Genomic DNA, 15,232 nt, shown 5'->3' with positions numbered 1-15,232 from the left:
TGAAGCTCCGTTACCCAAAATGTACTCTAACCAATAAGTATCTGAGTCATTAGATTGGAAATAATGTTTTCGTCATGAATTGATGTTAGATAAATCCTTTGGTTATTTCATAAAACATTTTCAATATGTCACCGTCAAAATTCAAGAAAAAGTGGTCTCGTCAACTGAGTGACTTATTTCACTAAGTACAACGTTAAAGATATTGAATTTCCAAATTGAACGTAAAAACATGTTATGAAAACATCTTGGTCATTGTAAATACAATAATGCGCATAACTTCTTTACACAAAGCTTATATGACCGTCATGAAAACTGGTGGCTAGAAAAGACTGTATAAATGTAACCGGCACACATATCTCAATTAGTGCAAGGTGTTGGAAACAGTAGTACAATGGTAATTATATATTGGTAAGTGGAAGATTTGATAAAGCAGTTCATCGACACATAGCACTAACAAATTGCATCACACTGTCTTATGTTCCATTCCTGTTGATACTATACCCACTGAAGGTGATAAGATTTAGAAAAAAAGGAACGACTACCAATACACCAAAAGACACTGTTCAGAAATCTAAATCCTGTTCGTGTCAAAAATTTAGATATCATTTAAGACAGAAACCGAATAGATTGTTCAAAAATATGTAGCAGATCGTGCATTATATCACCGAAATGAAACGACTTTAAAATACCACAGCCTCATTAGTGGTGTGCTCAGTCTAACTATGAGGAGTCATGTGGCCTAGGGTATTGTCCGAAAAAATCCCAGGTGCCCGTTTGGCTTTTCATCTGTTGTACATGCGATATACGTGTATGAATAGGAGCAAAGATACAACTACTACAATTCGTTTTAAATTACTTCATGACTGTGAGGGATGTTAGGTTGGCTACTAGTATTTGATGACAGATTTCTTCAAAGCACTTTTCAAATAACTCGGAACCACTGAGGGAGTAATGCTAAAATTAAGCATAGATACACTAAGTAATAATGGTAAATTAGTTGATGAGATTGGGAAATTTCTTACTCATATCAGGTCACTTCGTTTATGACAGCTGTCCCAAGTAGTGTAAACCTACTCCCTAGGATGAATTTTAATCGTGATCTACGATTAAGATAAAAATATGTCTCTATCAAAGCATTCCAGATTTATTGGTCCCTTAACTTCCTCAATATATTAAGCTTAATATCATCCTAAGCCTTTTGTCTTTTGATGCTATTCGTATTCACTTTGGATTGTTTTTTATTTGAATTTCCGTTGTAATGGATAATACTATTTTCACTACACTCCGTTGTTCGTATAAAGGTTATGTGAAAATTGTTGAGATCTGTTTGACAACCAGCTCGTGATCTTGACAACTTTCAGCTATATCACTTTCGTCTTTTGCTATGCAAATATAAGATGTAAGAACTTGGATTGATGTAGATTTACCAATATTGGGTATACTTTTCAGCATGATTCACAATTGCAAGTTAAAAGATCAATATATTTTATTAAATTAGTTCTATTCCATTATATATAAGCATGTTGAATACAAACTAAACGAAAAAAAAACAAATTAGAGTAAGACTAGAAACTTTTATAGGAAAAATCAAATTCGCAATGTCTCTGCACATTAAAAAAAGGATACTTTGTTGTGAAAACCAATCATAAACAAAATATGCACAAATGACAATAATATGAAATATTAAGGATATTAGCAAAGTGAACAGGTAGACTTCTAACTAGTTTGTTTTGATGGATAAGGTAAGAAAAGATAGAAATAATAGTAACACTTAAATAAATAAATTTGCACATTAGGGAATATAACTATAGACACTCAGTAAATCGAAGGTTTACAAAAACACGCCAATCAGCAGCAACTATTATACAATTTTCATTATATTTAAATATAATAACAATACGAATTAAATTACGAGAGAGAAAAATATACAAATTAAGGTAAAATATATTAGAAAAAGATCAAATGAGATACCGTTAATGCAACAAAGAAAAAGACATGGTTGTAAGGTAAATACAACAACAACAACTACTACTACTACTAATAGTAGTAGTAATAGTAATAGTAGTATGAGTTGATTATGCGCATCTTTCAGAAGACTTTTATACATATTCTGCATTTACATAATAATAATAATTTTAATATTGCACTTACTAGAAACAAAATGAAAAATGATAAAATAATAATTGGAACGGACAAGATAGTATTAGAAAATGTATTACAGGCATTTGTATACTATTGTACAGAGAAAATAATTTCAGATTACTTTCATGTTGAAAATGGAGAGTTAAAAAAAAGAAGAAATTTAGACGTCAGCTCAAACTATACACAATTACAAAAATCAGTAATGTTAATTTAAGTCGAAAAAAGTCAGTAGAAAAAAACAACCTCCTCCTTTCACCTTCAAATGTAACAAAAGTAAATGAATTTGCTCATGGGCAATATAAAACATTAGCTTACATTGAATAATCAGATACCTAATTGGCAAAATCAATATTATATATATTTATATGATGAACGGAAGGAAGAGTAATATAACAACTTCATGTTTAATTTATGTATGGATGTGTAAGGCTGGAAAATGAATATACAATTTATGAAACACTTTTTCAAGTTATACTTTTTTAAGCATAAAATTCTCTTGTTGGTGCTCTTGTATAAGTGTCAACTGTGGGTAATTTTTTCGGTTCATCCAAAGCATAAGATCCTTCATCTTTTTTACGTAAACGATAAATACAGAATAGAATAAGCAAAATTAACAATAGTAAGACAAGTACTACACTTCCAACGATACCTAGAATAGTAGGAAAAGAAATTGGAAGCAACAAAAGCAGACAAAAATTACGTCACAGTGCAATCCCATTAGGTATAGAAAATCAGACATATAAAAAAAGACGTGTCAGAAAATTGATTGTTACTTGAAACTTATTTTACATTGTTCTATGTCGAAATTTCATCCACGAATTTCTAAGGCACAGAGTAGAACCAGTAACATATATGCATCGGGTCGAGTTGCCATACCACAGTAGCACAACAAGATGAACACCAAACTCATAAAAGCAGTTACTTCAATGGTAGTAAAAGAAACGTTTCATATACGGACACGATAAAAGGAGAAGAATTAGTTTATAGAAAGAAAGGTATAAAGTAATCTTAATCTCACGGTTTAAGGGAAGATAAAGAGTGATACACCGACGCCATTGTGATCGATTCTGAGTCATATCACACAGTCTCCAACCATTGATTACAATAGTTGCGTGGACTCCAACCAAGTAGTCTGCATTTACCGACATAGCTCAAAACAGAAGTTAGTGACTTCAAGCATTGATGCCACATTTTGGTTTGGCCACCCCTAACTTTCTTCCATCCGTCTCCAACACTAGTCAGCATTACGTATCATGATAAACGGTGTTCAGGCATACGAAACACGTGGCCCAACAATCTGAGTCGATGAAGATTCACAACCTCATCAACTGATTTACCATCATTCCCTAATACCCTGCGTCGAACCTCACTATTACTTACCCGGTGGTCCCAGTAGACGCCAGCAATATTTCTAAGGCATCTGTGGTCAAATACTAGTAGCTTACGAGTATCTTCGACTCTTAATGGCCATGCTTCGCAGTCATGAAGTAAAACAGAACGAACTGCTGCTCAGTATACTCATCCCTTAATTGATAGATGGATATCTCGCCTTCGCCATAAGTGACGTAAGTTCACTAGGTCTATGATGAAATCTAACAAAAATGGAGATAATGGACAGCCCTGCCGGACACCACTCGAGATCGCAAAAGCAGATGACAGTTCGCCATAAGCTCTGAGTAGACTGGTAGTGTTAGAGTAAGGAGCCTTCATAAGGTTTATGCACTTCTGATGTATACCCTTAAATGACAGACACTGCCACAGAACTTCTCGGTCAACAGAGTCAAATGCTGCTTTCAAGTCAACAAAAACCATCATTTTCGGACGCTGATAAGCATTCCTGTGTTCTAAAACCTGACGAATGGTGAAAATATGGTCGACGCAGCCACGGTCAGGTCTGAAGCTAGACTGGTCTTCTCTTATTCTCACTTCATAATTTTTTGTTAGGCGCCCGATAATTATTGAGGCTGGTGTTTTAGACGCTATGTTAGTCAAACTAATCCCTCTATGGTTATCACAAGATGATTTTGACCCCTCCTTATATTTTGATGGGGTTTTGTTCTCTGAGCTGGATGGTTTGGTAATGGAGCTTTCATCGTTCTTCTGAATGACTTCATCAGCACAAACTTCAGGTAAAAGTGAAGTGTTCGAGTTTCTCCACATGTGGTTCACAGCTTGTTCTGTACACCTCGATGTTGATTGGTTCTTGTTGACCTTAAATCTGTCATCGTACCTTGGGTTTGCTGCTTTAAGTCACACAGCTCTTCAGTTAACCTGTCTGGCATGGTAGGACCTTGAGGAACGATTGTTCCGGCCAGTATAGACCGATTGGGTCATCACGAAGTTAACCAAAACGATATGCACACAATAGGAAATTTCAGATGAGATACAATTTTAACAACTGCTATCAACAAATCTCAATACCCAAGTTAACCTTACAAGATTTTCGCAACGGATTTCGAATGTACACTGAATAACTCACGGCATTTTTTGTATCCTATTTATGTCATATACATACGATAATGTTTAATTAACTTCACTAGGTTTCCAAGCTAAAAACACAGGAATAGCGGTCAATTACGACTAAAGTACTCATCATTTAACTGCCTTACTCAAACATATAAGTACAACACGTAATAGTAAATAACTTAAACAATATGTCAGACGTTTTAATCAAACTATCCCAAAGATTTGTACTTTATATAATATAGTATTCTGATCCATAGTTAAAGTATTCGGCTTTCAGCTACTAGTCTACAAGCTTGAACCCTTCTACATTTACATACTTCGGCTTAAGCAACCAATTAGACAGAATGAAATTTTCTACATATACTAAAGGACAGATTAAAACAAATGAGAATTTACTATAAAATTGTTAGGGATGCAGAGGAATATACCAATAATTATCGTGTTAAGTCTAATGGTGTCCTTGGACGTTAAATGGACATTCCCTATTGGTCGATATTTACTTCACTCGTTAAATATTGTGTGTGGTTTGTTTGTTTGGTATATAAATAGAGTATGTCTGAAATATAATGATTCATATCTCAGAGGCTAAGACTTGCGTTCTGGACTTAACTGGCTGGGCTAGACAAGGAAGCGGGACCAATCGAGACTCTAGGCCGTTCGTACGTGTTTTCCGTGTCATTGAATCGATCGATAAAACGATGATCTCTAATCTGCAGCATCACAGTCACAACAATAATTTTCTTATAACATCTAAGTGGAACAGTAAGCTAACGTTAGTACTAGTACTAATGTTACTACTATGGACATTTCAGCTTAGACAATGAATAAAACTTCAAAAATTTATAATTACACTACGAGATAAAACAGAATTAAGCATACATAGTTTTAATATTGTTAGTAGGTTTCGACTAAGTGAAAAATAAATGAATAAGTGTGACGAAAATGATCAGCGATAGTAAAAGTTTTTATTGCATAGACCATGAAATCATGCTTTAAGCAGTATTATACAATCTAAGAGCACAAATTAATTAGCTATGATATTAAACGCTTACCAGTTATTACACCAGGTTGACTTAAAATTTTTGATGTTGATGTCCCAGAATTCCATGACTGATGAAGTGATCTACTATGTATTGAGGTTTGACGTACAGCTGAAACACCGCCGCTTAAAGTATTCGGTTCAAAAGGTCCAAGTTTATGTGCTACATTTTCGGAGGATGACGATGATGATGATTTAGGACCTAAAGATTTTAAACTTGATGCTTCATGTGAAAGGAGATAGGAATTTTCGCTCGTTTCTATGAACAAAAGTGTCATAAAATGAAAAAAGGATAAAAACGAAAGATGTCTGAATGCTTCCTGAAATAATACAAGTAACGGAAAAGTCGTTTGAATAAAATTGTTAATGAATAAAACTATTGAGCTATGATGATACAATCCATACTTGAAACAAGGCAGCAAATTCATACAGAAAAAAAATTAATGACTTATGGTTTTGGATTTTACTTTCCTTAGGCTCTATACACTCGTCTGCTTGTTGTATCTAACTGCTCTGTTTTCAGTTCCAACTATTTGAAAGAACGAGTGCATGTTAAAATTTTGAAGACCACTGATGGTTTTTTTTTTTAGGAAAAAAACATTCTTTACACAGAAACGATTACTTGGAGTGCGCATATGCAGAGGTCAGAAATTAATTTCAATGTGAAATTATACGCTAAAAAGTTTTCAGTGGATTAAACTGGTAACAAACGACTGTATTTAAGTCTAGTGGAATGACTTTTATATGAATTCTGTACCTAAATATAGAGAAAGGATTTTGAAAACAGTTGTCAGTCATATGGACTGTAGAACCTAACACATTTGCGTCGGTTCACGTTGTCATACTATATTAGCACAGTGAGATAAAATTACCAAAAGAAATCGAAGTGATAATAGTACAAGCAGTACAAATAGTGATAGAAAAGATTAGATGTGAAGGCAAGGATAAAATTTTAGAGCTCAGAATTAAAATAAAAACAAAGAGTGAATGGACCTCTACTATTGACGACCATGTTAAGCCATATCATCCAGTCTCTAACCACTGGTTACGATAACCGCGCAAACCTCAAACGGATAATTTTCACCTACCTACATTTCTATAAAATTCTTAGATATTAAAAAAACTGGGAGAAAAAAATATCAAACACATCTTTACAGACAAATTTTATAGATTTTCCCCCAAAAAATACATGTTCAATGATAAGGATAGTAGACATAAAGAATGTTACAATAATGATTATTTTGACTGTAAAAGTTAGCATATATATATATATATATATAGTTACCTGAACTTCTCACTGCAACCATTTTATGCCCAACTGTTGGTATTAAAGATTTAGACTGTTGATGTTGTTGTTGAGATATTTCATTTTCAGAAAAATGAAAATTAATCTAAATAAAACATTTATAAAATAAAATATTAGGATTGAATTCTATTTATATTCACTAAAAATTAAGATATTTAATTGTCATATAAAGGAGAATATATATATATATATATATATATATATATATATATATATAACAAACTAAATTTAATAGGTAATATTTTAATTAAAATATTCATTGATAGCCGAAAATAGTAATAATTAGGAGGATACCAATCTAATTGAAATGTTAACGGTTATTTTAAACTTTAAAATGAATAAGGTTTATTATAGGAACTATGATTATTATTACTTATTATCATTGTTAATAATATTGTTTTTATTTTTGTAGTTCAGTTACATTTTAGGTAAACAACTAAAAACTGATTTGTGAAATAAGAATAGCTTGTGAATAAGTAGTTTTTTTAAGAAAAAAAGAAAGAAAAGTGATGAAAATGGGTTAGTTGAATATGAATATAATCTTATTTCTTATTTAATAATACGTAAGAATATAAACAAAAAGGGAAAACGATTGATTTAGGTCATTTTAGTTTTATTTCAATTACCTAACGCTTTTAGTAGACTGATGGAGCAAAGATAATTTATCAAAAATTAGATATTTCCTTCTTTAAAAAGTTACATTCAAGATAATGACTAAAGTGGAATAGTCGACTTGATATTTCAAGGACTGTGAATTCTAACCCTAGTTCATAGGCTTCTGTTTGAATAAGCAAGTATTTTCACTGACTTTCGTATCAAAAGTGTGAGCCTGAAAGCACAACAAATGAATGTATATTAGAGTTAGTAGGTTTATTTTTTCCCGCCTCCTAGGTTACTACTGAAAGGTTAACAACAATATTGCATCTAAAAACCAATCGCTTCATTGAATGCAAACAAAAGCAAAATTCTAACTTACTTGTTTGTCTGACAATAAATCTTCAGATTCATGAGATGCTAAAGGTGCTGGGTCTGCGTAGATAAGACGTGCGGATAAGGGAAAAATAAATTCCAAAAATAATCATTGATATTGGTAACAATAATAATGTAACTGAATAAATAAGTACAGGTTTGTTTGATCCAGTTTCAGTGACACGTTTCATGTAAGAGCTAATGATACAACTCGGTTGACCAAACCTTAAACGCCGACTTGAATTTACAATCTAATAAAAAAACTAGTAGTTTTCTATATATCGTGATAAGTTACGGTATTAAGGAAATTATCTACTATTCGACAAAAAGTAGACGTAAAGCTATGCAATATGAGTTTGAATGACTTGTGAGAAAAAAAGGAAGAGAAAATAAGACAAAAACAAACAATCAACGGGTCGCACTAATAAAGGTATTTAATTAAACCTTCAGGACAGTCATTCAATTGATGGTAGTTAATATTCAAACTAGAACAAACGTGTGTTAGCTCAAGTCATTATACCACACTAACATGAGATGAAGTTAACATAATAACTCCTAAAAGAGTTAAGAAAATGTAACAGCAACGATAATGAAAAAGACTAAGCACTATGAATATGGTTCGAAGAGAAGCGGTGAAGAGGTACAGGTGAAGAAATTCTGAAACTCTGGAAGACAGTGAATGCATCTCCTTCATCATGACCGATTTTAAGCAACCACTCAACAATTACAACTATTAGTTAAGATAATCGTGAAGACATCAATCAGGTAGTCTGCATCCAACAACATGGCTCGATACAGTTATCAGTGACTTCAAGGACTGATGCCATATCTTGGTTTGGTCTCTTCTGGCTTTCCTCCAACTTATCACTACTCTGAGCAGTATTATGTATCGTGGTAAGTAGTGATTAAGAGTACGTAACACAAACCTTGGCTACCTCAGTCGATGAAGACCCACAAGCTCATCGAGATACCATATTTTCTTATTACCTTATGCCTAACTTCGGCATTGGTCATTCGGTCGTGTGAAGTGCCGATAAAATGGAAAAATTCAATTGCACTTCATGACAAATATTTAGAAGAACCTTGAACAGTATAGTATCAACTTGTATTTGTGGTTATTATGTGTAAACAATCGAATATTATGAATTTCATGAAAAATCGATACTTATCATCAATCTGCTGAATAATTTTAAGTGTCATAACAAACAATTCTTACACAAAGAACAAATTAATCACCACAGATTATTTAAAACATAATGGAGCGATTAAACCATTCGTGACAGAGAGCAGAATACAAAATCAAAATTTCCCATCTGAGTTGTAAACCTACATTTAACAGAAACTGAATGAGTATCAATTTTACTTTTAGGAGCATGTGGGGCACCACTAGTAATTAATATCAGATTGGTATAATAACCTATTAGTTTACTTACTAAACTGTGTGTTATTATTAGATAACGAAAAACTAGTTACTTATGTCTGAGCATTCAGGAGATGGCGCTTATTATTGACCCATAAATGTCCACAACTCATAGCTTATCAGGAAAACATGTATACAGTTTGTGTGTAAGAGTAAAATTATTCTTTTAAAATGTTTCCTAGATCTGTAAAGTAAATACTTTATCCCCGTGTCTAACATTGGTTCTCACGCATGCTAATCTGAAAGAACCTAAAATAAAATGAAAGTTGAGAAGTCGTATTGTACGTACGCGATTTCTTTAAAACGTTTGATAGACATTCAAGTTCACAGTCCCTGAAACTGAAATATGCTGTTTTCGTCCGTTTTACTCGCAACCTATGAATATTGAATCAGTAATCTCAGAGTATAATTTAGAAAGCACGTATACATTCATGGTAGCCTAAATCAAATGTTTTTTAAGAGGAGCTAACTTACCTTTGTCAAAATATTAACCAAAAACTATACGTGCTTTTATTTGTGCTTATCATTCTTCTTATGCCCATTATGGATTTATAATGGCCAAGGAGCTGAGTGAGGACATTAGGACGCATACACAAATATAAGTTAGATGTATTAGAAACTATCCGCTGGTATTATGGTGTATGCTACTTATGGCGACAGACACAATCAGTATGTAACACCAATCGGAAGTGGAAACCCTGGTAGCAGAACGCTAAGAAGATCGAGTTGAAGAGAACGGAAGAGAAGAAAAGGAATTTTGAACTAGAAGAATCATACAGAATGTGAAGGACAAACGATGAAAATTCGCAAACGAAGTATTTAATGTATGGTTCTCATATTTTACCAAAGCATTCTGTAATTTTACATGAAAATACATGGGGTCTCTCCACCTCTGTCTTCATCTATTGCAGTATCACCTGGTTAATTATTTTCTAGAAGTGGAATATTACTAAACACTTTCTGTGTGCCTAACAGCTTTTTTAACCTATATTTTGAACTATATGTATTCAAAAGATACATCTTATTACAAACCAAAGTTAACTGAAGTCATTACCTGGAATTTTAGGCTCTAGGATTTTTACATAGCTTATACGTGGATCAACAGGACCAACATCTGATAAAAATCCTTCGTGAAGGCGATTTTCCAAAAGATCCTGAGGTGCTTGCAAAGAGCTATGACCAGTAGAGGTCAGCTGGACTTGATAGTATGCAAATTCGGAACTGTTATGCAAATTTTGAACATCTGGAATGGCGGATATGCGAGTAACGCTTGTTACTTGTTGAAATCCAACAGCTGAACGTAAAATTCTTTCTATGCTGTTTTTTATATGTAACTTTAAGGAGGCATCGGAATCCCATAGCACACCATCAACATCACCAGTCTCAGATGAACTTTCTTGACGCGGTTCGCCAACAACAGAAGTCGGCAGGATACTTCGTGCGTGTAAAGCAAGCAAAACTGAATAAACGGCTGAAAGAAAACACAAAAATGAATAACTTATGGGAGTAGACAAAAGTAAAGTTTAGAATTTGAAGATATTGACTAAAAGAAACATTAAATTTTTATTACTGATTGATGTTATGGTACTCTGAGATGGAATTTATACATACGGAAAATCCGCTCACATCATACTTCAAGATTCTCATTGTATTCTTAGTAAGCTTCAGTCGATTATATAGAAATTCAGTATTCTTAATAAGACAATCAACAGTCTGCACCTGGTTCTGTAGATATTGGTACAAATCGTTTGCCTTAGTACCCATAGGGATAATTAATAAATCTTTAGCTACAAAAATAAAAAACTAAATTAGAAATGGACCAACCTAGAGAGCCAACGAGTTGTGCTGAAATATATTGTCATGCCAGTTACCAATTCATTAAATTATCATAACAAATTAAGCTGTTACAGCCGTCATTGTTGAAATAAAAAATATGCAAAGAGTTAAGCAAATAAACAAGACATAGAGATCATAGATTAAGCCACTAATCAATGGAAACAGGTAAACAACTAAGGTTTCCAATGCATATATACATAGTGCAGAAAAGGACCATGAGTATATTCCATGACACTATACAAATCCTCCATACAGTTCGAAGCATTAGGTACACAGTTATTTTAAGTGTTTGAAGGGAACCACACTTATTTGCTCGCTTAGTTTAGTCAAAATAAACACTTATCTTCCTAAGGTGACCCGCATGAGTCATCAATCTTCACATTACCGCCACTGAACTATCAAGACAAAACTAGTCACCACAGTAAATTAATAATCTGCATAGCTCAATTACTAGGCGGTGATCAGTCTCAACAAGTAGTGTAGCTCCTAGTATAAGTAGCTTGTAGATTCTGACCAACACTGAAAAGTAAAATATGGTACTGGTTACTATCTGGAAATTACGTTAACGATGGAATTAACGTAACTTTGTAATGTAATATACGCATGAGTCCAATATTATGAAAAGTGATGACTACGTTAGGGTTAACCGATCTAGTTACTTGTTGCTAATTTTTTCGAATTTTGAACCACAGCCCATGTCGTGTCACATGAAGGGAAAGTGAGACGTCCTACTGTCTGTTTACGGTGTAATATACTTCATGCCAATTCGTCCTGGTTTTCTTAACACCTTTGAAACATGTCATGTTAAACAATAATTCATATTTTGCACAACATTAATATAAAAGCAAACACGAAACCTAAAAAAGTCTAAAAAAATTAGGAAGCAATCCTTTTATTAAATTTTTACTGTAACTTTTTCACACAAAAACGCACGTATCTAGCAGTTTCACCGTGTGGAAGTAGGTTGAAATAAAGTTAAGGGTTGCCAAGCCAAGACCTGAAATCAGTCCTTAGAGACTCTGACAACTGCATTGAGCCATATACTTAGATCTTGAAAGCCCTATATACAAACACCTCAGGTAGATTGAGGGAATACAATCACCTCTCATCATTGTTTCATTCAATGTCGTCCCAGGGAATTCCTCGTCGTGCATTATTTGCCGACGCTGGGACTGGTTGGAAAAAGCAGAGAGGTGGCCAATGTATGAAATGGTGTCGTGGTATAAAACAAAGTTGTACAGGACTAGGTTCTGTAGGTCTTTTACGAACTCTTGGTTGGAGTCCTAGGGATGATGCAACACAGTGGCTAGAGACGTCATCAAACATGGCTCAGAATAGTAGTCAGTGGCGATCCTGCCGTAACTTGCTCTTACTTCCTTCGTAAAAGATTAACGTAACTTCTTTAGCTGAAAGAATTTCTTATGGTTATATACTGAACTGTCTCTCCCATTATTATTATTTCACTACGATACACTAATTTCTGTTCATTGTTGTCCTCTTATTATACGCACTTTACATTCTCAATCTCTTCACAACCTTATTTTTATTGTGTGGTGCATATGTATTTGGTTCCCCCTTGTACCAATGAATATGTATTCAAATAAATAAATAGATAAGATCCAGGTTACCTAACTGAGGTCCTCATGATTGCCATAACCAATGGTTGGAAATGTCGAGTGACATTGTTTAGAACCAGTCGCAATCAAGCAGATACATTCACTTGTTCTTCATCAGACCTTGAGTCCTAAAATTATATTATATTGTTTATTTCATGAATTCATCTTTTCTCCCTGCTTCATATCGTATATTTCCAATTTTCCACTACCACTGATACTATTACTTCTGCACCTCTGGTATTCGTTTCGGTAATTTCACCAAGCTCTGATATTATGGTGTGGCAACAAACTGATGGACATATATGCCAGGTTTTACGTAAATTACCGCTGATTGACTGTATTTCACTATGTATGACTGATAAAGACAAATAAAACGCTTAGCGTTGCACTAATGTTAAAATATAACCATCAAATGGTTTCTAAAATGCTCTGAAGTTTTATTAGAATCAGTCGCAAGAAAAATCTTAAACCGTCAATTACTTATACACATACCTGTAGAACAATCTCCTACTTCAACAGGGCTTGCACGTGTACCCAATAGTGTTACTCCAGTGGTTACATTGACACAAAAGCAGTCATACTCATTACACTGTCTAGCAACATACAAGTCTGGTCGGTCCAGACGACACTGTGGAATATATGCAGACACTATTCTCCCGTCTTCATCAGTCCCATAAAACTGATGGTTTGTAAATGTTTTATTTCTTAAATATAGTGAGTTGCCTGGTGATTTGTCTCTCTCCGATTTCCCATTCTGCACTATCTGGTATTGAATTTCCCGTACAGTGTGCTCGCAGTTAGCTGTATAACAAAAAAGCAATTTGATATGACTACGGTTATTTTAATAATTTTCTAGAAAATGCTGCAAATAGAAATTCACTCTGGAAGCTCTTGCCAATGGTGAATGTAAATGTGACACTGATAGAGCCTTACATGGACCGCCACTCAGTGTTCACAAGCCTTCGTAGTTGGACAATATGAAATCAGTGTATGGACGGACAGGTAGGGTAAAAGTTGATATGCTGAAGATTAAATATTATGTAAGTTTCTTTATTTTAAAAGTAGCAGTCACCTCCTAAAATTCTCAAAATATACCATCAACAATTCCTATCGGTTTACTGATGCTTTACTGCAAAATTCACTACAGAATACGCGTCCCATAGTACTACCAGAAATAAAATAAATTGTAGAGATGTACGATACAAAACAAAACCTATGTATGGTAGGTAGAAATTAACAAAAAGCACCACATTTCTTGTCAAGCGCGATAGAAATTCGAGCATGCCACATCATTATAATACATACAAATTCGCTAGAATAAATTATATTATGCAACTTAGAATGCATAAAAGTATTGTTCTGATAGCAGTGTTTCACCAGGCCGAAATGACGTGCCTCATCTTTCTAACGAAGAATCAAGTCAAACGTTCTTTATTTTAGAAAAAACTCATTAATGCGGTAGTGTTTTTCAGACATCAATGGGCCATTTTCTACATATTTTTGAAAATAATAAAATTACATGTTCACTTGCCGTTTAAAATTGGAGGGTTATCAATAACGGGAACAATTAGTCCATTTTGAGCGTAAACATACAGGTTATATGGAGCTACGTTTTCAAAGAAACGGTATGCCAGATACAGGAAAATACAGCGTAAAATAGGAGCACCCATTGAAAACATCTGAACGATGCGGGATAACTTAGTTCATGGTGAATCAACAAGGTTAAACAAAAATGTCAACCATCACATAAAAGATGAGACATCCGAAAACAATAACATGATCACAAATCATGAGGTCGATAAACCTTTAAGATATATCGATACCAATTTTATACCCAATTATTTTTATTTCTTCCATTCATTATGGGAATACTAGTCTCCGACATCACCTTAAAATGCAAAGAACCACATCAACGGCAAACCTTCAGCTAGAAGTGCAGTGTTTGAGTTTCCTCACAGATGACCCACAGCTTGGTTAGTTACTTTTGACATTTAACCTATCACTGTTTACTTCTTTATTTTGATAGTATCTTCCGCTAATTTGATTCTTGGTCCTATATTTGTCTACGATCTTGCTGCTAGATCGACAAATTGAATAGATTTCAATGTGCCTTTTTATTGCTGGTTGATCTGAGTTCCAAGCTCCCTAAAATCCTCTGGCGTCTTTTGAATTCACTCTATCTAAGATCTCAACATTCTTCCGGTCGGACGTGCTTCCACATTTGTCCACATGCATTAAAATCTGCTATAGGGGTGATTTAAGGGTAGTGACGAACTGTGGTATGTTGTAGGTTGGAAATATATGCAGATCGATAGGATTCAAATTACACAAATTCGTAATCACTTAAAGCATTTAAAAATATAATAATCGACGTCCGATTCCAATAAGTAAATTACGAAATTGTAATGAGACTACAAAATGTAAAATCATAGCGTCTT

At 33.9% G+C, this 15,232-nt stretch overlaps 1 protein-coding gene across 1 annotated transcript; it reads right to left on the bottom strand.

Annotated features, from left to right (window-relative positions):
• Positions 1 to 786: 786 nt before the first annotated feature.
• On the bottom strand, positions 787 to 14,493 carry MS3_00002065 (uncharacterized protein). Its single transcript, XM_051209623.1, has 4 exons — positions 14,326 to 14,493; positions 7,930 to 14,284; positions 6,933 to 7,038; positions 787 to 5,906 (listed from the first exon to the last, which is right to left on the bottom strand). The coding sequence occupies exon 4, from the start codon at positions 4,300 to 4,302 to the stop codon at positions 3,661 to 3,663; it is 642 nt and encodes a 213-aa protein (XP_051075080.1). The 5' UTR covers positions 4,303 to 5,906; positions 6,933 to 7,038; positions 7,930 to 14,284; positions 14,326 to 14,493; the 3' UTR covers positions 787 to 3,660.
• Between the last annotated feature and the right edge of the window lie 739 nt (positions 14,494 to 15,232).

The sequence above is a fragment of the Schistosoma haematobium genome, chromosome 1, assembly GCF_000699445.3.
Source record: "Schistosoma haematobium chromosome 1, whole genome shotgun sequence".
NCBI classification, from domain to species: Eukaryota; Metazoa; Platyhelminthes; class Trematoda; order Strigeidida; family Schistosomatidae; genus Schistosoma; species Schistosoma haematobium.
Note: the sequence above shows the minus strand (reverse complement) of the source record. Positions and strands in the feature narration are given on the sequence as shown.

What these genes read in the sequence shown, in the direction of transcription:
- MS3_00002065 (XM_051209623.1), bottom strand. Translation starts at nt 4,302, where the DNA reads ATGTGGAGAAACTCGAACACTTCACTTTTACCTGAAGTTTGTGCTGAT.